The sequence below is a fragment of the Spinacia oleracea genome, chromosome 4 (assembly GCF_020520425.1).
Source record: "Spinacia oleracea cultivar Varoflay chromosome 4, BTI_SOV_V1, whole genome shotgun sequence".
Classification (NCBI taxonomy): Eukaryota; Viridiplantae; Streptophyta; class Magnoliopsida; order Caryophyllales; family Amaranthaceae; genus Spinacia; species Spinacia oleracea.
This window is the reverse complement of record NC_079490.1, coordinates 85,247,666-85,272,990: the sequence shown is the minus strand read 5'-3', so window position 1 is coordinate 85,272,990 and position 25,325 is coordinate 85,247,666. Positions and strand designations below refer to the sequence as shown.

At 37.1% G+C, this 25,325-nt stretch overlaps 2 protein-coding genes across 2 annotated transcripts; both read right to left on the bottom strand.

Moving 5' to 3' along the window:
* Positions 1-972: 972 nt before the first annotated feature.
* LOC110796400 (uncharacterized) lies at positions 973-11,915 on the bottom strand. The gene is made up of 2 exons (XM_022001458.1): positions 11,377-11,915; positions 973-1,168 (listed from the first exon to the last, which is right to left on the bottom strand). The coding sequence occupies exons 1-2, from the start codon at positions 11,913-11,915 to the stop codon at positions 973-975; spliced, it is 735 nt and encodes a 244-aa protein (XP_021857150.1).
* A 1,607-nt stretch (positions 11,916-13,522) lies between these two features.
* On the bottom strand, positions 13,523-18,608 carry LOC130471675 (uncharacterized). Its single transcript, XM_056841928.1, has 4 exons — positions 18,347-18,608; positions 14,741-14,759; positions 14,383-14,680; positions 13,523-14,005 (listed from the first exon to the last, which is right to left on the bottom strand). The coding sequence occupies exons 1-4, from the start codon at positions 18,606-18,608 to the stop codon at positions 13,523-13,525; spliced, it is 1,062 nt and encodes a 353-aa protein (XP_056697906.1).
* Positions 18,609-25,325: the final 6,717 nt, after the last annotated feature.

Sequence of the window (25,325 nt, the reverse complement as noted above, 5' to 3'; positions counted from 1 at the left end):
AATCCAGAATGAATTATTTGTTGTGTTATTGAAAAATGCAAGTTCAAACCCGAGCTAAATGAATTGTTAGTTTCTTAATATTTAAGTTTAGCTCCTGTTTAAAGCTAAAGTGATAATTATTGTATCGCGGAGTATTTCGTTGAAGTCTCTTTATAAAACCCGAGATTTAATTACCTTATTAACGCTTTATAAAACCCGGTCTTAAATGTCCTGGTTTTAAAACCCGAGCACGTGAGTTTTAAAGTATATTCCTGAATGAGTAAAATTATGGATTACATTAATTATCAAGGGCGAGTCGAGTTCAAGCTATGGTAGTAAGTCGAATTCTAAGCTATGATTTTAACTCGAGTTTTAAAACCCGTGGGCAAATGAACAAATCTTAATCCAAATGCAATTGTAATATTACCACGGAAACCATTACATTTCTTTATATAAATAGCATTTGAACCAAATGAACATAGTTAACTTTTTCTAAAAATAAACCAAAGTTGACTTCTACATAAAGTTCAATAAGTCAACTAATATAAACCAAATTACATGTAAATACTAGCATTGTTCAGTAATACAAAATGAAGCAAACCATGACTAATTTTGGCCTAGGGAAACACAACTCTTTTGAAATGATTGTGAGGCTTGGAGAGCATTCAATGAGGTTGTTTTCCTCTTCTTGGGGATTGAGTTGGAAGAAGAGGTAGAGTCTACCTTGTTCTTACCCTTGGAGGCCATTGTCTTTCTCTTTACTAATGGCCCTGCTTGTGATATTGATGTTGTGGCTGTTGTAGCCTTTATGTTCTTTGTAGGCTTTGGAGATGACTATGGAGCTGACTATGGTGCAGCGGTTCTGGTTCTTGGTTGTTGCTGTGGAGCAGAAGCTGATGGCATTGACTGTGCTACAGTGGTGGATGATGTGTTTGTTGATTTAGGTCTGCCACCCTTAGGTTTAGAACCAGTTTGTATAGGCTTAGGTGGCCTCTAGCAGTTCTTTTTGTTGTGTCTCAAACCTCCACACCTCCCACAAGTGTTCTGCTTCCTTGCTCTTTTCACCTGCTTACCCTTCTTCTTTTCACCAAACTCCTTCTTCCTCTTTTCCGTGAAGGCCTTACAGGCATAACTCTGAATGGTGGAGGCAGCGGTTGTGGCCGGGGTGATTTGTACCACTGTTTCTCTCCTGGCATAGGGCAGAAGTGAAGGAAATAATGCCCTTGGTCCAAGTATGCATTCAATGTTAAGTCTAATAAATGCGGTTCAGTATTAATTAACAAGTTAATAATTCAGTGAGATCAAGTGAGCTGAATGCCTAGCTAGAGGCCGCTTCAGTTCAAGTGGAATTAATGATATTAATCCACAGCTTACTCTTGACTGAACCCGTAGGGTCACACAAATAGTACGTAAACGGATCAAGTATTTAATGGCATTAAATACTCCAACTATGGATATTCGGAATCGACGGATCTTGGTTTCAGTGGGAACTGAGATTGTCACAGGCAAGAAATGAATACTCCGGAAACGATGATATTGCCGGAAACGGAAATATGGATCGTATCGTAAATATAAATATTATCCAAGTCGTAGATGTTGCCGGAAACGGAAACATGGTACGTATCGGAAAATATTATTGGAAATGGAAATATTGCCGAAATCGGAAATATTGCCGGAAACGGAAATATTGTCAGAATCGGAAATATTATCGGAATCGAAAATAATTCCGGAAACGGAAATATTAAATATTTGTTCGAATAGGAAATTAATTCCGGAATCGGAAATATTAAATATTGTTCGTATCGGAAATGAATTCCGGAATCAAGAATTTAATCGGAAGCGTATCGTACGAATTAGCATCGGACGAGGCCTGCCAGACGAAGGCCCAGCACGAAGCCGGGCCATCGCCCAGCAAGCCAAGCGCAACAACCACACGCCAAGCATGCGACCAGGCCCAGCGCAAAAGCCAGGCCCAGCCGAAGCTTGGGCGCGCGCGCGCGGGGCTGCGACGAGTGGGCTGGCGCTGTGCGTGGGCCGCAAGGCCTGCGTGCGGTGCTAGCGTATTACTCGAAGTATGTTACTCGAATCCTAAGGCTATCGGGATTCGTCATATGATTAAATCTAATCCTAAAAGATTTAGTTTATTTAATTAGAGTCCTAGTAGGATTATAATTAAATAAATTAGTATCCTAATAGGATTCCAAATCCTTTTCCATAACTCTATAAATAGGTGCCTAGGGTCACATATTTACAACGAGTTTTCAAGTATTCAAAGTGAGTTTTTGAGAGAAAAATTCAGTCACATATTTGCCTAAAAGTGCCGAAAATAATAGTACCTTAAGGGCGATTCTAGTTGGTCAATCTTAAGGCGGATCCGGGCGTGCTGTGGACTATCTACGGAGGGACAACACTTGGAGTCCTAAAGACTTGTTCTTGTTCGGTTCGGGCGCAGCTAGGGAAGGCACGCAACAAAGAGTATGCATCTACACTATGCTAAATGATTATGTGTAAATAATATGTTTTCCTGGCTTTATGGTTTTTCCGCATGATTTATGAATTATCATATGTATCATAACCTAACAGTGGTATCAGAAGCCTCTTATTATTTTCATAATCTAAATTGCATGAACATGGTTAAATATTACAAATTTGCAAGAATTAAAAGGGGTGATTAATTTTCGTAATTGTTAATTAATTGCAAATTGCGTTTATTTAATTATACGTACGCAGTTTTTTCGGCAGTTTCTTCGTTACTCATCCAAATCGAGTGATTTTTGTGTCAATTCCGCATGTAAAAGGCATTCTAAAATTTTGACAAAAAGAATATTTTTCTGCCGAACCCAGAATTCTCAAATTCGAAGCCTAACTATGACTTTTCGGAGGTTTTAGTTTTTCGAATGCAAAATTTCGTAAATTTAAGATGTTAAATTAAATATTTGCGATTCTTGTTGATAAATCTTGAATTTTTGATTGACCTACTGTATATGTTTAACAAGTTTGAATGCCTAGACTTGTTAATTATGCAATCTAATTTGTAATTATGATTAATTTGTTGAAAATTAGAACAATTTAGAATTAATTTGATTTTCATAATTAATTATAATTTAATTAGATACCTATGATTAAAAACCACCATAAAAATTGTAAATTTATGATAAATTTTAAATTTTTATGACCTAGCCTTGAATCCATGTTAATCGGAAATCAATTGAATAATAAATTTTCGATTTTTCGCCCTAAAATTATGAAATTAATATTATTTATTAATTTGTCATTAATTTTAAATATAAATTTTAAATTTTATGCGATTCGTTCATATAACTTGCACGCACAAAGCAATGGACGCTACGTGTTACCCTTAAGGGGTGTTGTATAGTGCGGGCATGTGACGACGAGCAAGGGAGCTCGTCGCCCATGCGGCACGAATGCAATGAGCAAGGCCATGGTGCACGAGCACAAGGCAGCAGCCCTTCCTTGTGTCGTGGGCTATGAGCAATGGACGAATGGGCGAGGGCGAATGCAAGGCACAGCAGTCGCGTGTGGGCAGCAAGCGAGCTGCGCCACAACGCGCACTGCCTCGCGCAAGCGCGCGCAGCCTCGCGCGCAGCGAGCGCAAGCTCGCGTGCCACGAGTGCTGCGCCCAGCGTCGATGTCTCGCGCAGCGAGCGCTGGCTCGCACAAAGCAAGCGCTGGCGAGAGCGCGCAGCGAGCGCTGGCGAGTGAGCGCAGCGAGCGATGGCTCGCGTGCATCGAGCGCTGGCGCGCGCGCAGCAAGCACCAGCTCGCATGAGGCCTTGCGAAGGAAAGCAGCAGCAGCGATGCGACGCAGCGCATGGGCTGCGCGCACATGGCCAGCGATGGCTGTGTGCGTGTGGCCCATGGGCGTACGTTGTGTAGGGTGTTTGCGTTGCGATTAGATCGTTTTGAAATTTTAATTTGAAATTTTCAGTTTACGTAATTTTAATTAATTTTAAAATTAATAATTTAAATTATTTTCTTGGATTTTAATTTTGAATATTGTAATTATAATAAATTTTATTTATTCTAATTATTTTACTAAAATTAAAATCATGAATTAATTTAAATACGACTGAAATTAAATTAAACTTTTTGGATTCAATTATAAATTTATATGAGCTTTAAATTTTAATTAAATTTGTATGTTTCCGGTTAGACTAGAAATACATTTTTATGTTTAAAATTAGTAAAGCATATGAATTTATTGGTTTAAGTGGGAGCCCTTTTAGTCATAAACTCTGGATTAGGTCTACAAATCCTTAAGGTTAAAACAACTTGATTAGAATTAATAAGGACTGAATAATTGGTAGATTATTGGTGCCCTTGATTAATTGCTGCAAATGTTTACTTGATGCATAATGTGTTTTACTAACCAGCTATGTGGGCCATTCATGATAATGAATGGGTGAATGGTATATATTGTATATGTACTGTTTTGCAGGTTATGAAGTGACTAGTATGGCCCAAATAGGATAGAAAATATGGTCTGCGTACCATTAATTTGAATGTAATTGGTCTAAAGTACCAAAGTTGTTTTTCAATTCAAATATGGTCTGCGTACCATCAAATAGTTGTAATTAGTTTTAATTATAGCTTATCCTATTTGAAGAAAATGGTGCCTCCCACGGAGATTTTCAAGACGGACTTTGAAGTTAAAGCTTCAAGATGAAGTCGGACCATACTAGATCACATTTATCTTATGCATGTTTTAAGTTATTTATTGCTTTTAAATATGTCTTAAAATGCATGAGATCAAAAGCTTGATTATGTTGCATGATTAAGGATTTTAGTTCACTTAAAATCTAACCAACATAGTAAGAGCCTTAAGTTCCAAACTTAAAAATTGAGTTAAAAGGTGCCATGCCAAAATATACACTTGCTTGGATATCCTTTACATCAATCTAGTAATAGTTTTCGCTCAGCGAGGTGTTACTTATTGGTCCTAAAGGGGCAAGGTACACAAATAATTGTGAGTACATGTTAGTTTTGGTAAAACTCAACGATATAAGTAAGGAGTCCTTTTATGTCGTGGCAAAATCGATAGGTTTACCTAATAAGTTCTTAGACGTACCTATCAACCAAGAATAGTTTCTAGACTATTAGCAAAAGGCTTTTGCAAAATCGATAGGTTTACCTAATAAGTTCTTAGACGTACCTATCAACCAAGAATAGTTTCTAGACTATTAGCAAAAGGCTTTTGCTTACCTAAGATTCTCGAAAAGGAGAAGTTGAACGGGAAAAACTTCCTTGACTGGCAAAGGAACTTGCAAATAGTTCTTATGCAGGAAGAAAAGGAGTATGTCCTAGAAGAGGCGATGCCCGAAGCCGCAGGCGACGGGGTCACTCAGGCAACCCTCAATCGTTGGATTGATGCCAACAAGGATGTGAAATGTCTAATGCTCGCCACCATGAGTGCGGATCTGCAGAAAACGTTCATCAACTCAGATGCTTTCACAATCATCAGTGAGTTGAAGAACATGTTCCAAGATCTGGCTCGAGTCGAAAGATTCGAGACTCATAGGCAAATTCTTGAGACCAAGCTTAAGAAAGGCGAGCCCGTAAGTCCACATGTTCTCAAAATGATTGGACTCATTGAGAATATGAGTCGGCTGGATCAGCAATTTTCTCAGGAAATGGCTATAGACACCATCCTCCATTCTCTTCATAGCGGGTATGATCAGTTCAAACTGAACTACAGTATGAATAGTCTGGACAAAACGCTCACTGAGCTTCACGGTATGCTGAAGACTGCTGAAAAGACGCTCAAAAGTGATAAGCAGGATGTGCTTATGGTGCGTGGGGGCAAGTTCAAGAAATCTGGAAAGAAGAGGAATGCTAAGAAAGGTGGCAACAAGGCCAGCCCAACTAAGCAAACTGGCGCCAAATCTGTAAAGAGGAAGGTCAGTCAACTCACTTCTGAATCCGAATGCTTCTACTGCAAGAAGAAGGGGCATTGGAAGAGAGATTGCTTGAAGCTAAAGGAAGATCAGAAGAACGGAACAGTCGACCATCTACAGGTATTTTCGTTATAGACTGTATACTTGCTAATTCAACTTCTTGGGTATTAGATACAGGTTGTGGCTCACACTTATGTTCCAATCCACAGGGACTAAGAAGAAGTAGAAAGTTAAGCAAGGGTGAAGTCGACCTACGAGTGGGAAATGGAGCACGGATTGCTGCATTAGCTGTAGGAACTTACTATTTGTCGTTGCCCTCCGGGCTAGTTTTGGAACTGGAAGAGTGTTTCCATGTTCCAAGTCTTACTAAAAACATCATTTCAGTTTCTTGCTTAGATGCTAAGGGATTTTCCTTTTTAATAAAAGACAATAGTTGTTCGTTTTATTTTAAAGAGATGTTTTATGGATCTGCTAGATTAGTCAATGGACTTTATTTATTAGATCACGACAAACAAGTATATAACATAAATACCAAAAAGGCCAAAAAGGATGATTCAGATCTCACCTATATGTGGCATTGTCGATTAGGCCATATAAACTTGAAACGCTTAGAAAGACTTCAAAAGGAAGGAATTCTAGAACCATTTGACTTAGAGGATTATGGTAAATGCGAATCATGTTTACTTGGCAAAATGACAAAGCAACCTTTCTCTAAAGTTGGAGAAAGAGCAAATGAACTATTGGGTTTAATCCATACAGATGTATGTGGACCAATGAGTACAAATGCTAGAGGTGGTTTCAAGTACTTTATCACTTTCACTGATGACTTCAGTAGATATGGTTATGTCTACCTAATGAAGCATAAGTCTGAATCCTTTGACAAATTCAAGGAATTTCAGAGTGAAGTAGAGAATCAATTAGGCAAGAAGATTAAGGCACTGCGGTCTGATAGAGGCGGTGAATATCTGAGCTATGAATTTGATGACCATCTGAAAGAATGTGGAATTCTATCAGAATTGACTCCTCCTGGAACACCACAATGGAACGGTGTGTCGGAACGGAGGAACAGAACCTTGCTAGACATGGTCAGGTCAATGATGGGTCAGGCCGAACTTCCATTAGAATTTTGGGGACATGCACTAAATACAGCCGCACTCACTATAAATAGAGCTCCGTCTAAAGCTGTCGAAAAGACTCCATATGAGTTATGGTTTGGAAAGCCTCCAAATGTGTCTTTTCTTAAGATTTGGGGATGTGAAGTATACGTCAAACGATTCATTTCAGACAAACTTCATCCAAAATCTGACAAATGTATCCTTGTGGGCTATCCAAAGGAAACAAAGGGGTATTACTTCTACAATACATCTGAGAACAAGGTGTTTGTTGCTCGAGATGGTGTCTTTTTGGAGAAAGATCACATTTCCAAAATGACAAGTGGGAGAAAAGTAGACCTCGAAGAAATTCGAGTCGAACAACAAACTCTAGAAAATGCTCAAGATGACATTCAGGATGAAACTCAGAGATCTTTAGAAGAATCTGGTGAGACTCATGGTCAATCTAGAAATGTTACCCCGCGTAGATCGCAAAGATATAGATCTCAACCGGAAAGGTACTTAGGTATTTTGACGAACGAGAGCTATGACGTTCTATTACTTGAAAGTGATGAACCTGCGACTTACAAACAAGCTATGACGAGCCCTAGTTCCAAGCAATGGCAAGAAGCCATGCAATCTGAATTAGACTCCATGTATGAAAACCAAGTATGGGATTTGGTCGATTTGCCAGATGGCTACCAAGCCATTGGAAGCAAATGGGTTTTCAAACTGAAAAAGGACAAGGATGGGAAACTTGAAGTTTTCAAAGCTAGATTGGTTGCAAAAGGTTACAGGCAAGTCCACGGTGTGGATTACGACGAAACCTTTTCACCAGTTGCAATGCTAAAGTCTATTCGGATAATGTTAGCAATCGCTGCATATTACGATCACGAAATATGGCAGATGGATGTCAAAACTGCTTTCTTAAACGGCGTTTTAACAGAAACTGTGTTTATGACACAGCCTGAAGGCTTTGAGCATCCAAAGAATGCTAAAAAGGTATGCAAGCTAAAGAAGTCAATCTACGGATTGAAGCAGGCATCCAGGAGCTGGAATATACGTTTTGATGAAGCAGTCAGTGACTTTGGTTTCATCAAGAACGCAGACGAATCTTGTGTATACAAGAAGGTCAGTGGGAGCAAAATTGCTTTCCTAGTATTGTATGTCGATGACATATTACTTATCGGAAATGACATTCCTATGTTGAACTCTATCAAGATTTGGCTTGGGAAAAGTTTTTCGATGAAAGATCTAGGAGAAGCACAGTACATATTGGGCATCAAGATTTACAGAGATAGATCTAAAAGGATGATTGGACTTAGTCAAAGCACTTATATCAATAAGGTGCTTGATAGGTTCAAGATGGCGGACTCCAAGCGAGGCTACCTACCCATGTCTCATGGAATAACTCTAAGCAAGAATCAGTGCCCAAAAACACTTGATGAGCGTAGACGAATGAATGGGATTCCATATGCATCATTGATTGGTTCAATAATGTATGTTATGATATGTACACGCCCGGATGTTGCGTACGCACTCAGTGCTACGAGCAGATACCAGTCAGACCCAGGAGAGGCGCATTGGACTGCTGCCAAGAATATTCTGAAGTACCTGAAAAGGCACAAAGATGACTTCCTGGTCTATGGTGGAGATGATGAATTAATTGTTAAAGGCTATACGGACGCAAGTTTCCAAACCGACAAAGATGATTTCAGATCACAGTCTGGGTTTGTCTTCTGCCTCAACGGAGGAGCAGTAAGCTGGAAAAGTGCTAAGCAAAGCACCATTGCGGATTCTACAACTGAAGCGGAGTACATTGCTGCACATGAAGCAGCAAAGGAAGCTATATGGCTAAGGAAGTTCATAGGTGAACTTGGTGTAGTCCCCTCCATTAAAGGACCAATAGCCCTGTATTGTGATAATAACGGAGCTATTGCACAGGCAAAGGAGCCTAGACACCACCAGATTGTCAAGCATGTACTTCGTAGATTTCACCTTCTACGAGAGTTCGTTGAAAGAAAAGAAGTCGAGATAAACAAGATTGGAACTGATTACAACATCATATCCATTGACTAAACCTCTGCCGCAGGAGAAGCACAACTCGCACACTGCAGCTATGGGAATCAAGCATATTGAAGAATGGCTTTGATGTCTCTGTTTAATGTTTTAAAGTTTTAGAGTTTAAATCTTTGTAAAACATTATTGGTTAATCATTCACAATAAATGAAAAGAATTCATTTTTCCATTTAATTTGTGGTTTATTAAATGATGAGTCCCTTCAATTTGACGATATATTCAAGATAGACTGTCAGGACCAGTCCTGTGACTAAGAAATGTCTATCAAGTGAACTTGAATGTCAAAGGTTGAAAATGGTCCCTAGTCGGAGTTTTCTATAAAATTGGACGCATAGAAAACGTTAGACGATTAGAATGCAAGGTGACTAGTAGTTCTGTTTCTTGAACTATGTGGACATGGCAATGTCATAATCATTTGCAAGATACTTACTTTGGGAAGACTAGTATCGGACAAGACCTATGAAACTTTACTGTAAGAGATGAAAATCTGTCATAAGTAAATTTCATTAAAATTATTAGACACTAAATCCTCAATACCTGAGTGATTTGAGATTACTTGTTTGAGAACTGGTTGCTTTGACGTTGACCAACCGTCGCACCGTAAAAGGAGGCTATAAAGGCAACGCTCAGGTAATCACCTATCAAACGAAGTCTAATCTCAAGATCGCAAGATTGGGATTGTCCTCCCATAAATCGGGATGAGATGCTTAAAAGTTGTACAAGGCCACTCGGAGAGCTAGAAACTGTGAAATGCATGGCCGTGCTCGGATGAATCATAGGCTATGATTATCTGTTTATTTGATCAGTTGAACTCTGAAACCGAGGAACACCTCTGGACATAATAAGGATGACAACTCTTACCTTATGTTCAAGAGCAAGCATCGAGCGACAAAGGAATTAGGAAATGCACACTTGTCCCTAAGGACAAGTGGGAGACTGAAGGAAATAATGCCCTTGGTCCAAGTATGCATTCTATGTTAAGTCTAATGAATGCGGTTCAGTATTAATTAACAAGTTAATAATTCAGTAAGATCAAGTGAGCTGAATGCCTAGCTAGAGGCCGCTTCAGTTCAAGTGGAATTAATGATATTAATCCACAGCTTACTCTTGACTGAACCCGTAGGGTCACACAAATAGTACGTAAACGGATCAAGTATTTAATGGCATTAAATACTCCATCTATGGATATTCGGAATCGACGGATCTTGGTTTCAGTGGGAGCTGAGATCGTCACAGGCAAGAAATGAATACTCCGGAAACGATGATATTGCCGGAAACGGAAATATGGATCGTATCGGAAATATAAATATTATCCAAGTCGTAGATGTTGCCGGAAACGGAAACATGGTACGTATCGGAAAATATTATTGGAAATGGAAATATTGCCGAAATCGGAAATATTGCCGGAAACAGAAATATTGTCAGAATCAGAAATATTATCGGAATCGAAAATAATTCCGGAAACGGAAATATTAAATATTTGTTCGAAACGGAAATTAATTCCGGAATCGGAAATATTAAATATTGTTCGTATCGGAAATGAATTCCGGAATCAAGAATTTAATCGGAAGCGTATCGTACGAATTAGCATCGGACGAGGCCTGCCAGACGAAGGCCCAACACGAAGCCGGGCCATCGCCCAGCAAGCCAAGCGCAATAACCACACGCCAAGCATGCGACCAGGCCCAGCGCAAAAGCCAGGCCCAGCCGAAGCTTGGGCGCGCGCGCGCGGGGCTGCGACGAGTGGGCTGGCGCTGTGCGTGGGCCGCAAGGCCTGCGTGCGGTGCTAGCGTATTACTCGAAGTATGTTACTCGAATCCTAAGGCTACCGGGATTCGTCATATGATTAAATCTAATCCTAAAAGATTTAGTTTATTTAATTAGAGTCCTAGTAGGATTATAATTAAATAAATTAGTATCCTAATAGGATTCCAAATCCTTTTTTATAACTCTATAAATAGGTGCCTAGGGTCACATATTTACAACGAGTTTTCAAGTATTCAAAGTGAGTTTTTGAGAGAAAAATTCAGTCACATATTTGCCTAAAAGTGCCGAAAATAATAGTACCTTAAGGGCGATTCTAATTGGTCAATCTTAAGGCGGATCCGGACGTGCTGTGGACTATCTAAGGAGGGACGACACTTGGAGTCCTAAAGACTTGTTCTTGTTTGGTTCGGGCGCAGCTAGGGAAGGCACGCAACAAAGAGTATGCATCTAAACTATGCTAAATGATTATGTGTAAATAATATTTTTTCCTTGCTTTATGGTTTTTCCGCATGATTTATGAATTATCATATGTATCATAACCTAACAAGAAGTGGGGTGCATAGGTTGCAGCATATGTCTTCACATAATATGCCGAATGCACAAAATCTTCATAATTCAACCTCTTTTGGGCTATACAAGCTAGTAAATGCCAACAAGGTATTCCCATTAATGTCCATCTATAACATCCACAAGTTTTTGTCTTCATATTTACAACAAATGTATCCCCATCATAATCCACCTCAAACTCATGAAAGTCTACTTGAATCAACCTCATTGAGCTAAACTCCTTCTGTTCCCTCTCAGTCATCTTCACAACAGATGGCATTATCAACCCATCAAACAGTTTCAACCTCTCCCTCTTTGCACAACACCTCTTCATCGTGTATCTCTTAATCCACTCCATCAAAGACAAAATGGGTTTTTCCCTCGCATCTTTCAGAACGTTATTGAAACTCTCACAACAATTGTTCAACAACATCCCAGGTTTTCCCCTAAAACTAAACTCATGCCTGGACCAGTGAGTTATAGGAATCGCATCTAAGTAATCAAATGCCTTAGAATTCAACTCTTTAATCTCAGCCATGTATTTATCAAAATGATGTTGGAAATAAAACAACAAAAAGAAAAGGAATATGTGAATAAAGATGTTACTTGAAAAAAGGTAAATGAGTTTCCAAGTCAGAAACTTGGACAAGTCTCGTGTCCGATATGAGTTTCTGAGTCAGAAACTTTGACAAGTACTCGTGTCCGTTATGAGTTTTTGAGTCAGAAACTTAGACAAGTACTCGTGTCCGATATGCGTTCTCGTGTCAGAAACTTATACAAGTATTCGTGTCCGATATGAGTTTCCGAGTCAGAAACTTGTACAAGTACTCGTGTCCGATATGAGTTTCCAGTCAGAAACTTGGACAAGCTAGTACTCGTGTCCGATATGAGTTTCCGAGTCAGAAACTTGGACAAGTACTCGTGTCCGATATGAGTTTCCGATTCATAAACTTGGACAAGTACTCATGTCCGATATTACCTATCCTAAAATTTTTTCACTTCCATTATCATAACAATATCCTAACATGCTTTCTCTTCCTAACAATATCATCTAACAATATCCTAACATGCTTTCACTTCCTATCCTAATATGCTTTCACACAAAGAAGCTAACCTGGTGACTATGGAAGGCACAAACTGACCCTACTGACCTTAGTAGATGCTCTTACAGCTTTCCAAAAGCTCTCCTTGTATGCCTCCCCTGGGAAATTCAACTTGAAGTTTGCCCAAATGTGTCTGCAGTAGTACCTTGTTTCTGCATTTGGAACAATCACCCTGAATGCATCAAGTAGGCCCTGAAAAACAACATAAACAACAGTAACAACATCAAGCTTAGCATGAACTAACTACATAATGCAGCAACTTGAATTTACAATTTCAATTAGAGAGAAACCATACCTTCTGCCTGTCAGACATGACAGTCACATCAGGATCATCAGCATCCACTTCTTCCTCCCTTTCATGAACCCAGGTGATAATATATTTCACAGACTCAATGTCCTCACCAATAACTCAAGGAACCAAGTCCATGTTTATGCATTTTCAGTTTCTACCACAACCCATGCCATTGGAAATATGTTGTTGTTGTCATCCTTCCCCACAACAATGAGCAAGATACCTTGGTATAGCCCTCTCAAATGGAATTCGTCCACTCCCAAAATTGGCATATAACCAGCTATAAATCCCTCTTTGCATGGTTGTAGCTAGGTAGATGTACATCCTCTGAAACAGAGGAGTGTTGTTTTCTATCCCATCAAGTTTCACTACAGTTGTACTACCTGGATTATACTTCCTAATTGCATCAGCATACTCTCAAACCCTCTTGTATTCCTCTGTAGTATCTCCATGAATCATCTTCAAACTTAACTTCTTTGCATAATAACACTTGTAATACCCCACCTCAGATTTAACCTCTCTCCTCACCCTTTTCATGAATGTCTCCATCTTTGTAGTTGAGTCATCCCTCCAATCCTCTAGGTATCTTTCTGCCAAGTACTCAGAGGTCACCTTAAGGTTGTCATGTTGATGGCCACACACATGTTCCAATCTCAAAAATCTTCATCTGAAAAGTTTCCTCACCTTTCACCTTCTTACAATGAACCTTAAAATTGCACTTTCTCTTCTTCTTTCAAGTGCATCTCACCCTCACTCAAAGTCACACCTCTGAGCACAGAAAACAGTGATCCTATGACTCTTATTGTACCCATGGTCAATGGCATAATTTCTTAAAGCTTTGCTAAATGTTTTTCTAGAAAGGAATTTTAGACCTAAACTCAACTTCACACCATTCTTAAAGTCTGTTCTAGGATTGAACACGGGATATCTCACCTCTTCTCCATCAGATCCATCTAGAGAAAACACCTCATCCTCACTGCCATCATTTATATCAGCCTCATCTCGAAAGTCAATTTCACCTTCATCCTCCTCACCAACAAGTAGGTTAGAAGTGTGAATGTGTACCCCCTCTAAACTCCTAGCTACATTCTTTGAAACATCAAGGTCCACATTATCAGTGAACAAATCATCATCACTGTCATCCTCAAAATCACCTTCACTCAATACTACATCACTATCAGCATCACTCTCTTCCTCACTCTCCCCTTTCCCTCCACTACACTGAATCTCTTCCTATTCTGATATAGGTTCAAGAGAAACAAGTGTTTTGTCCCTGTTATTAACTGTGTTTGATGAGCTAGAAGTGTTGTTGTTGTTGATAGATTCTAGGTTTGTTTGTAGAGGAGGAGTAAGGGCAGCAGGGTTTTTTTGTGAGGGAGGAAGTGCAGCTGATTGTGTGTGAGGAGTGAGTGTGGACTGTGTTTTGTGGTTGGAGGAATTAGATCTACGGTTTGATGACTCATCACTCTCATTATTAACACAACTCCTTTGTGATGACTCACCCCCAAAATTTGACTCACTAATGAAACTACCCAATGTGGACCCCCCCCCCCCCCCTCAAATTCTGAATCTGTATACACTCCCCTAAAATTTGGTCCATACCTAGTGACTTTGGGTTTCACAGCCTCATGCACAACATACAAGTGGTACCACCCATCTTTTTCCCTTGAAAACAAGAAAGCAGGAATATCACTATCATCCTTAAGCTCTTTCCTACCACTAAACAAGTTATGTCCATGCTCCCTATACCAAAACTGACCAGCCTCTTCGTAACCTAAATCCCCCTTCACCCACCCAACAAACTCAAAATAACACACTTCACTAACATTAGGGTGCAAGGACAACCCATATTTCTCACTATCCCCTTTCTCGTATGCAGGTTTACCCTTCCTATTAACAAACCGACCCCTGTGATACAACCTAATATTAATCGGTTCCATCAATTTATAAACGGGGTAATTAATCTACCGGTATCCTACCATTAAACCTGTTTCAATCACGCAAAATACAACAACATACATTTCAGATTTATGCAACAATATAATCGACATTAGGGCATATTCAAAATAATTTAGGCCTTAATTATCAACATAATAATTTCTAAACAAGGTTTTAATTAAGGAAAATCAGGGCAAATTCGAATCAAATTAAGACAAATTCTCATGAAATTAGGAAAAATTCTAATGAAATTAGGTCAAATGCGAATGAAATTAGGGCTAATTACCTAGAAATTACCAACCACCAATACATTGTTCACCAAAATTAAGCAATTAAACACTTAATTAATTAATTAAGTAATTAAATATTAGTTCATTAATCCATTTCCAACTCAGATTACAGTCCACTAAACCCTAACCTAATTAAAAATTGCAAAAATGGTAAAAATGGTAAAAAAAAAGGGGGGGAAAGCAATTTGACCCGGTTTTATTTATTCTCCTCAAAGTAAAAATGACGTCTTTGCTTTCGTCATTCTTTTTACCATTTCTTTGACCCTTCTTCACCATTTTTGCAGAATTTTCAGAGCACGAGGACAAAAGGACAAATATTAGTAATTGAGAATCCTTTATGGGTTCTTGAGAACGACAGAGGAGAGAGAAATGACAAGGGAGAGAGAGAGAGAGAAATGATTACATGAAGTTAAATTCGCTGAACTTATTGCGACATTGATGATGCTTCAACTTCCCAGCATTAATGGCGTCGAGGAAGAAAGCAGAGGAGAGAGAAGGTCACGATTTTTTTAGGTTAAGCAAATGGGGTCAGTTCAGTTTTGGAGGGAATTTGGGAAAAATAATTTTTTTTAGCCAACAAATTACCACGTGTCCCACGTGTGCATGTCAATGAGTGAAACAAGAGTCAACTCCAATAATCCAGCAGGTGGTCTTAGTCAACAAAAAGAAAATTTAAGATCCCAAAATAACGACATTTTTCTTATAAAAGGCTTTCTCACACAAATACCTTTATAAAAAGGTCATTTCTAACAAAAAAAAAATTATAATTTTTAAAAAGAAAATCTTATTTTCTCACACTACCTCTCCAGAAGAAATTTCAAAACAATCCCCTTGATTAGCATATCAAGTGACATTCTCGTAATTACAATGAATAAATATACAATCTAAAAATTGCAATGTGCAATATATTTGATATTTCAAAAAAATAAAAATAAAAGAAAATAATTTTAATATAAAAAGAGATTGTATATTTAAATATATAGATTGTATATTTAAATATATAGATTGTATATTTTGAAATTTATTTACGAAAATAACCCTTGATATGTTTACTCCAATCATGCGGATTGACTGGGCGGAGCTCCCTCTCCAGTCTCTTCCTCTCTATCCCTTCTCTTCTTTGGGAATTTCTCCTCTCACTTTGAATTTGTAGCTTTTAATTTGGGGTTTGGGAATTCATTTGGCAAAAAAAAAACAATTTATCGGAGATTTGGTAATATCGATTTCGAAGAGTTTGGCAAAGACTATGGATTCCGGTGAAATTGAAAGTATGGTTTACGTCGTTTTTTAGTGGCGATTAGATCTTCCCAATTATTAGCTTATAGAACCAAATCTTTATACTCCGTAGTTCTTAAAATTAAAATCCATATGAGTATCAACTGTTTTGCTCATTCTATTATTGTTAATCAACATTTGAATGTGGATTTGCAATCTAAACCCTGGTTTGTTAGTGTCCTCAAAATCGACAATCCTAACTCATTTGACGTTAATCTTCAATTAATTTAGCTATTTATAGTTTTAATTTCTTTAGATACTTTAATTTTAAGAAATTTTTTTCTCTTGATTAGATGTTAACTAGTATTGAAACCCGTTGTACGGGTTTGTAATGAAAAATACATATTTGTCTTATTATATTATCGTATACAAATAGCTGTTTTATAAATTATATCCATAATAGAAAGTTAAAATAGGTACATTTTCAAGTTTGAGTATAAATGTGTTTTTAATATTTAAAATGTTTATGCATAAGAAACTCATAGAAAAACCGAGTTATAAAATGGTTAGTTCAATAATGTTAAAACTCGAGTTAGTTATTCATATGATGTGAATGACATATAATTTGTATAAGCATAGACTCCCTTTGTCCTTATTTTTTCGCCCCAAATTCTATTTAGTCCATCTTTAGAGATTGTTTCATTTTCATATATTGTATTTTATTTACCCACTGGCCCCTTTTATTTTGCTCACGGGTTTGTAATGAAGTACATATTTATCTTATTATATCATTGTATACAGATAGGTGTTTTATAAATTATAGCCATAATAAAAAGTTAAAATAGGTCCATCAGTTAATCAGACAAAAGTAACGTATGTAATTATAATTGAGTTATAAATAATGTATTAAAGATGATCTCTAACTTTTTTATTAACATTGATATTTATCTTTTCTACATAACTTTTTCTATTTATTTTATTACTTAATATTTTTTCGTATTAACATTAAATTGTTTCCTTAGTTTTTTTTTCTTTAAGATTCTTTATCTTATTATTATAATGGAGTAGAATCATATTAGTATTAAAATTTCTTATGTGTTCAGTTTTTTTTAAAAAAAAAATCTATATGGCAGGTTGTTACATCTATTTTTCTTCTTTGACTATTCTATCCATTTCCTACGGTATTTCGCATTTGAGAAAACTCACTATTTGTAATTTTATCTTAATTTTTAAAAGGGATAAATGTATCCCACTACAAGAAATTGATTAATTACCAACCGCTAAAATTGGTTGGTAAAACGCGAAAAACGGTTGGTAAAAGATTTTGCGACCGCCAACGGTCGCAAAAAGGCGGTCAGTTTTCACCTGGACGGTAATTTAGGAAACTCCGACTGGAAGGCGGTCGCTAAAATTTACCGACAGGATTAGCGACCGCAATACACAGTCACTAAATTAGTGACCGCCAAAGCAGTCTCTAATTTAGTGACCGCTAAGACAGTCGCTAATTTAGCGACCGCCTTGACGGTCACTAAATTAGCGACTGCTTTGGCGGTCACTAATTTAGTGACTGCCTAGGCGGACACTAAATTAGTGACTGCCTTGGTGGCGGTCACTAAATTAGTGACTGCTTTGGTGGCGGTCACTAATTTAGTGACTGCCTAGGCGGACACTAAATTAGTGACTGCCTTGGTGGCGGTTACTAAATTAGTGACTGCTTTTGTGGCGGTCACTAAATTAGTGACTGCTTTTGTGGCGGTCACTAAATTAGTGACTGCCTTTGCGGTCGGTAATTATGCAAATATCATTTGCAGCCAATTTTGTAAAATCGCATATATACCTGTATTATATGCCTGTATAAATATTATATATGTACCTGTAAATATTATATATGCCTGTATATATACGAATTTATATAAATTCTGTAAAATCGTATGAAACCTGCTCGATGTTATAATATTAAACCTGTTCAAAGTCATACAACAAAGATTCATAATACACATAATGTTGTTCAAACATGTTAATACGAAAAGTTGCAACTAGTTCAAACTAATACAAGAATACAAAGGTGTCCCGCCGCCGGTTAAATCTCGAGGGTCCTGCGACTGCGAGAAAGGAAAACCAGTACACTAACTGAACATCCGCTCGTAAGATTCCATTGCCTTTTTCATCTGGGCGGCATGTTCTTCTCTTTCTTGTCTCTCCCTTTCTCTCTCTTGTCTCTCCCTTTCCATCTCCCTTTGGTGCTCTAGTCGCTCTGCTTCTCTTTCTTCTCTCTCCCTTTGCCTCAAAAGTAGATCTTCCTCCATAGCCTTTAACATCTGATTTTTTGTTGTTTCAAGCTCAATGGATTTTTGGGTCAACTGTTGTTGAGTCTCTTCCAATCGAGATGACATTTAAGAATAAATAGATGGGGTGTATGAGCTAGAAGAACTACCACCCCTTCTAGATGGTGCAAAGTATAGAGAGTCTCCACTCCCCATCCCGGGGACCTTTCCCTTCTTTCTCCCACCTACTGTCTCAAAGTAGATTTGGTTGGGATCTTTAGCAATGCCTTTTTCAACACATTCAGCAACATTTTTTTCATAGTTTTCCTACAAGAATTAAAATGATTATCACCCATGCATAACAAATATATTAAATTGAGCACATTTAAACTTAAAACATATATAGGCTAAATAAGGCATTTTCCCTCCCATTTTTCAACTAAAAGAACTAAGGGCTGATTTTAAACTTAAAACATGTTTCATAAGCTTTGTTTTCACTTGCTAAGTCACATTCAAACGTAGTTACTCACATCTAAGGCCTATTTGGTCGTTATAGGTCATATTTTGCCTAAAATATCATTTTCTCGCCCAACTTTGAGCTAAGGAACCAAACTTGTCATTTCAAACCATTTACATGTTTTATGTGGCATATTCAAGGTTTCTAAAACCGATTCTAAGCAATTTAAGCACATTTAAGTCATATTTGGTCGATATAGGTCATATATAGGCTAAATAAGGCATTTTCGCTCCCATTTTTCAACTAAAAGAACTAAGGGCTGATTTTAAACTTTGAACATGTTTCATAAGGTTAGTTTAAACTTGCTAAGTCACATTCAAAGGTATTTACTCACATCTAAGGCCTATTTGGTCGTTATAGGTCATATTTTGCCTAAAATGTCATTTTCTCGCCCAACTTTGAGCTAAGGAACCAAACTTGTCATTTCAAACCATTTACATGTTTTATGTGGCATAGTCAAGGTTTCTAAAACCGATTCTAAGCAATTTAAGCACATTTAAGTCATATTTGGTCGATATAGGTCATATATAGGCTAAATAAGGCGTTTTCGGTCCCATTTTTCAACTAAATCACGTAGGGGCTGATTTTAAACTTAAAACATGTTTCATAAGGTTAGTTTAAACTTGCTAAGTCACATTCAAACGTATTTACTCACATCTAAGGCCTATTTGGTCGTTATAGGTCATATTTTGCCTAAAATGTCATTTTCTCGCCCAACTTTGAGCTAAGGAACCAAACTTGTCATTTCAAACCATTTACATGTTTTATGTGGCATATTCAAGGTTTCTAAAACCGATTCTAAGCAATTTAAGCACATTGAAGGCCTATTTGGTCGATATAGATCATATATTGGCTAAATAAGGCGTTTTCGGTCCCATTTTTCAACTAAATCACGTAGGGGCTGATTTTAAACTTAAAACATGTTTCATAAGGTTTGTTTTAACTTGCTAAGTCACATTCAAATATATTTACTCACATCTAAGTCTTATTTGGTCGTTATAGGTCATATTTTGCCTAAAACTCCATAATTCATAGTTGACTTGTGTTTGCCGTAGTCATGAGTTTGAAAATTATATCCATTCACATAGAACCGACCCCATGTCCTTACTTGTCTAAAGGGGCCCATCGCAAGCGCCCGTGTCACATCATTAGGACTCAAAGACCGGAGAACCTAATTCGTAGAATTAGTCAGTAAATTTTTTTTCTTTCAATGACTAGTGTAATTAATTAATATTGTATATGAATAAAAGCAAAATACAATTAATCTCACATGTGACTTAAACCATCCAGGGAACTGGGCTTCGCATTTACTCCAAATATCCTCCATTACTATGTGAGGTTGAGTTTGGAGAATGTGCTCCTCAAATTTCCTATGGTAATTAAGGAAATAAAGGTTAAATACGTCTTCAGAAGAGTTTACAATAATTAAATTATAGTTTATTACCTTTCATATTCACCTAAGATACCACTGTTTGCAAGCACATAAAGATGTGCTCGATCATACTCCATGTCTTGAAAGAAGCGCAAACGGCCATTAGTAGGTGCACGACCACAATCAACCCTGAACATCTCGGGGATATTAACGTCATATTGGTTATCAACAACCGAATGGACGTTTCTTCCTAGATCCCTTGCTTTGGTGTCAACCTCAGGTTGAAAATAGTGGGAACAAAAGTTCGAAATCTCCTCCATTAGGTAAGCATTGCATATGGAGCCTTCTACACGTGCCTTATTTCCAACCTTACGCTTCAAATGGTTAAAAAACCTATAAATTATGTAAGTGTGATTAATAGTTACTAGTAAACATATAAGATATTTAAAGTAATAATTTATTTACGCTTATTTGTATTACTTTGATTACCTTTCAAATGGGTACATCCACCTGTACTGGACGGGACCACCAACCTTTGCCTCATGTGGAAGATGAACTGGCAAGTGTTCCATGGAGTTGAAAAATGCAGGTGGAAAAATCTTCTCTAGCTTGCACAAGATCTCAGCTATATTCTTATAAAAGCGATCTATGTCACTCGCTTTGATAGTGGGGGCGCATAAGTCTCGGAAAAATTTGACTAATCTCTGTAATTGCCTTTCAAACATGCAAGGGAAGCAACTCCTTCAAAGCAACCGGAAGTAACCTCTCCATGAAGACATGACAATCGTGGCTCTTCATTCCATACATCTTGCATGATTGACGATTAACACACCTGCTCAAGTTTGAAGCATAAGCATCCGGGAATTTCAAGTCTCGGACCCATTCACATAACACCTTCTTTTGAGCCTTGTCAAGTGCAAAAGGTGCTTTGGGCATGGTTTGATTTCCATTTTCAAGCTCTAACTGGCGACGTTTACAATACTTAGCCATATCTTTCCTTGCACTAGTGGTGTCCGAGGTGCTGCCTTTCACATCCATCACAGTGTTTATGAGTTGGTCAAAAAATTTCTTTTCAATGTGCATGACATCCAAGTTGTGACGAATAAGCAAATCCTTCCAATATGGGAGTTCCCATAGAATACTTTGTTTGAACCAACCCTTCACTACTACAAAATAGGGAATAGAAAACGCTGAATAGAGGACGGTTAAGTTTGTTAAGCGTTGTCTAGGTGTATAGAGAACGCATTTCTCTCATAATAGTTGTGTGGAAAAAAGAATAGAGGACGGTTACCTTACCTAACCGTCTTATATTCTTTACCATAATAATAATAAAAAAAAATTATAAAATACTTAATAAAATATAAAACTGTTTCAAGATAACTGTTTTGTATTCTTTTACAAAACTATTTCACAATAAAAATTATCCTTAATTTATCAAAATCAAACATTTTTGAAAATAAGAAAATAAAAAAATAAAAAAATATCAAAGCAATTAAGATTGTACGAGTTAAGCGGCATAATCTATGATTCCTAAAACTTACTGAGTTAGGCGCGCAATTTAGAAACCCTCAAAAAACCTACTCAAATTCCGCTAGCAAGAAAACCCGCAAAACCTCGCTCAGCACCGCCGCTCCTCACTTTGCACCGCTTTCCGGCCGCCTCCCAACCTCCTGTAAAACCCGGTTGCCCCACCGCTGCCATCAATTTCACGGCTAGGTTACTTAATTATGTTTTCATACTATTTTATTCAACCTATAGCCTAAGGATTATGAATATTTGTGATTATATAATTGTAATATATGATTGAAGAATTCAGTTTGTTAATTTCCCAAATAAAAAAGAGTAAGAAATTGTTTAGGCTTCAATCACGATCGATCAGCCTAGGGTTGTTTAGATTCCTCATTTCAATTGTTTAGGCTTCAATCACGATCGATCAGCCTAAGAAATTGTTTGACAGTGTTATTCAATCGATCAGCCTAGAATGCATTCAATTTTGTTTTTGTTTTTTGTATTTACTAATCAGAGAGAATCTAACTCAGCAAGGTTCCTCATTTATACATTCATGACCTTTATGTAATTTAATGTCAAGATTTTAGCAGCTCATCATGAACTAGTGCACAACATAGATCTTGTTTTCTGGGTAAAAGGGATCCTTAAGTAATAGTTGACCTGAACAACATTCCTATCTAGATTTAAAGCCGCTCAAACCTTGGATGAAAATAACTGTTACATTCTATGTGAAATCTTCTATGGACTTTGACGCCTTTGAAATTAGAAGTAGGTGACTCCCCTAATTTACTTATTTTCCTTTTTCCTTTCCTTTCCACTCTAATCAGTGTTGGTCACTTACTAATGTCACAATGGACTTTCTACTATCAGGGTGGTAACCTCATTTATTTCACTTGCTAACGTGGTAACTTCATCTAAAGTGTTTGAAATAAATGAGGTTAACTCCCTAAACATGCTACTCTTCTTATTTTTCCTTAGTGACACAACTCTATTTTTCAAATTTTTTACCATTTATACAAGCATTGCACTGCAGTGTCATAAAAAGCTGAACGCCTGGACCTCGATAGAGCAAAAGTAAACATTAATGGAGGAGCTATAGCTCTTGGATATCCTTTCGTAGGTACATGTATGTATTTTTGCTTCTTAATAAAACACTTTTTTGGATGAGTTAGGCCTATCCTCTTCCACTTATAACAAATATATTCCTATTCAGTAAAAATATGTTTTATTATGTTCAAAACCGGTTTTAATTAGTAAAATATGGTTTTATCAATCAGCAAAAATCAATTACAATTTGTAAATTCTGGGTTTTATCGATTTTTGAAAATCAAACTTTATTTAGTGAAAATCACTTTTTTTCGAGTAAAATAAGGATTACAAGAACAAGACCATAATGATTAGTGTATTGATGGTTGTTTCTGTTTGAATGGTTTTTTGGATCCTACATTACTCTTTTCTTAGGTGCTTTGTGTGTGGCTACTTTATTGAATGAAATTAAACGTCGAGGAACAGATTGCTGATTTGGAGTCGTTTCCATGTTTATAGGTCTCTCTCTCTCTCTCACTGCCTTCTGAACTTCTCTCTTTCATCATCTCATATGTGCAATTAAACGGAATTGTGAACCCTTAAAACATGTTAACTGGAATCTGTAAAGCAAACTAAGTTTAAAATATTATCCTATAATATATAACTGATGTATTTTGTATAACAATTTTTCATAAATTGTGTACTGAACTTGCAGGAAGGGGTAAGAGTGCTACAATTGTTCTTGAAAGAGGTGATCATGTAGGCGAATTAACTACCTAACACTTGTGTTATTGAGTTCAACAATTAGGGAAGTGTTTCAGAAACATACTCTGTAAGTTCTTTCTCATTGTACCTTTGTCAGAAGTTCTAAACGATTGTTGAATAAAAGAGTAGCTCAACTTTATTGACTGTCTCTCTCTTTTGTATTTGCATGCATAATATAACTCAGGAAAAGCTTCGGTTCTAATGAAGGTTTCCAACTAAGAGGGAGGAGGCACGTGAGAGGATGAAATTGCTGGTTGTTTTTAATATTTATAAATAAAACCTGTTTTTAGTTATTATTGATTAAGTTTCAGGATGTAACCTAATTTAGTTGGTTATGTGGCATGCGTAACTGAAATTGTTATTCATGGGTATAGTAGCTCTCTGAATCCTACAATCCTACACAATTGTGATCAAGTCATGTAAGTATGTTATCCTATATAAATGTTCTCTATCTAACTGAATCAATATGGTTTCAGGCTGGTCTAATGTATACTTACGGGCTTCATGTGATGGACATACAAAGTGGTAAAAGTTTGCAACTCTACCTAAAGTGAACAACAATTTTTTTTGTGATCACAAGGCAAAAGGTGCATAAAGAACAGAAGAAGAAGAGATATATGGAAATTAATATTTGCTCTTCTTTCAAGTAATGTTGTTCTAATTGTTTAAATATATACAAAAAGAATAATGAACTGGTTCTACAGTCAGAAATTTCAATTTAAAGTCCTAAGTGCTGCCTCAAGAAGCTCTTGCAAAAAGTTTTAGAGTTTTATTTTTTCCCCGTGTCAAATCTTCAAGTAGATGGGCCTTTCAGAATAGTTAGTAGTTGGATTATGTATGCAAGTTCAGTTTCAGCTTCGTGGCCATGCGCAAGTAAGTGGCTTGCTTTAATCCCTTTTCATTTTGATTATGGCTCATGAATAAGATAATAAATTCTTGGTTACCTTTTCCCTTTTTGGTAGGGGGTGCAAGATGGTATTCCATGGAAATGGTTGGGGTTATCACTTATACAGGAGCCAAAATCATTCAAAATGCTCGCTTATTGGTTGAGAAAATTGGTCGACCACTTGAGCTAGATACAGATGGAATCTGGTGTGCATTACCCGGTTCATTTCCTGAGAACTTCACCTTCAAAACAAAGTAATGTCTCAGTTTTTGTTTTTGCTTACTTGCCTGTAAATTAGTACATACAACCATATGGTACTATTCCTATTTCCATAATGAATTGAGGATATTGATAATGTACTCTTATCTTGTGTCACAGAGATTCAAAGAGGAAGATGACAATCTCTTATCCATGTGTGATGCTTAATGTAGATGTAGCGAGAACTAATACAAACGATCAGTACCAGGTCTGTTGTATTCTTTTGCTGATTGTTCAATGTCAAAGTTTTTGATTATGGAGTCTCTTCTTTTTTGTGATTCTTGTCAAAAGCAAAGCCTTTTGTCTTTTACTATATCTTTGTATTCTGCATGATATTAAAATAAGGAGATATCAGAGCAAGATTACCGTAAGATGTAATTTATGATAAAGTAAAAAAGCTGACAATTTATCTGAGGGCATTGAGGATCAGGAAGTGCTAAGAAGATCTCTATGTTGAAAAATTGTTCAACCTATAATTGTATTTCCATTTTCTGTAATGCCCTAGAGGATTTA

Bases quoted from the DNA above. Each gene is read 5' to 3' on its own strand.
- LOC110796400 (XM_022001458.1), bottom strand. From the start codon at position 11,915: ATGGCTGAGATTAAAGAGTTGAATTCTAAGGCATTTGATTACTTAGAT. The intron at 1,169-11,376 runs GTTAGGTTATGA...GCCCTATGCCAG, and splicing joins ACCTATGCACCCCACTTCTT to GAGAGAAACAGTGGTACAAA.
- LOC130471675 (XM_056841928.1), bottom strand. From the start codon at position 18,608: ATGTCATCTCGATTGGAAGAGACTCAACAACAGTTGACCCAAAAATCC. The intron at 14,006-14,382 runs GTCACTAGGTAT...ATATCAGAATAG, and splicing joins ATGAGGCTGTGAAACCCAAA to GAAGAGATTCAGTGTAGTGG.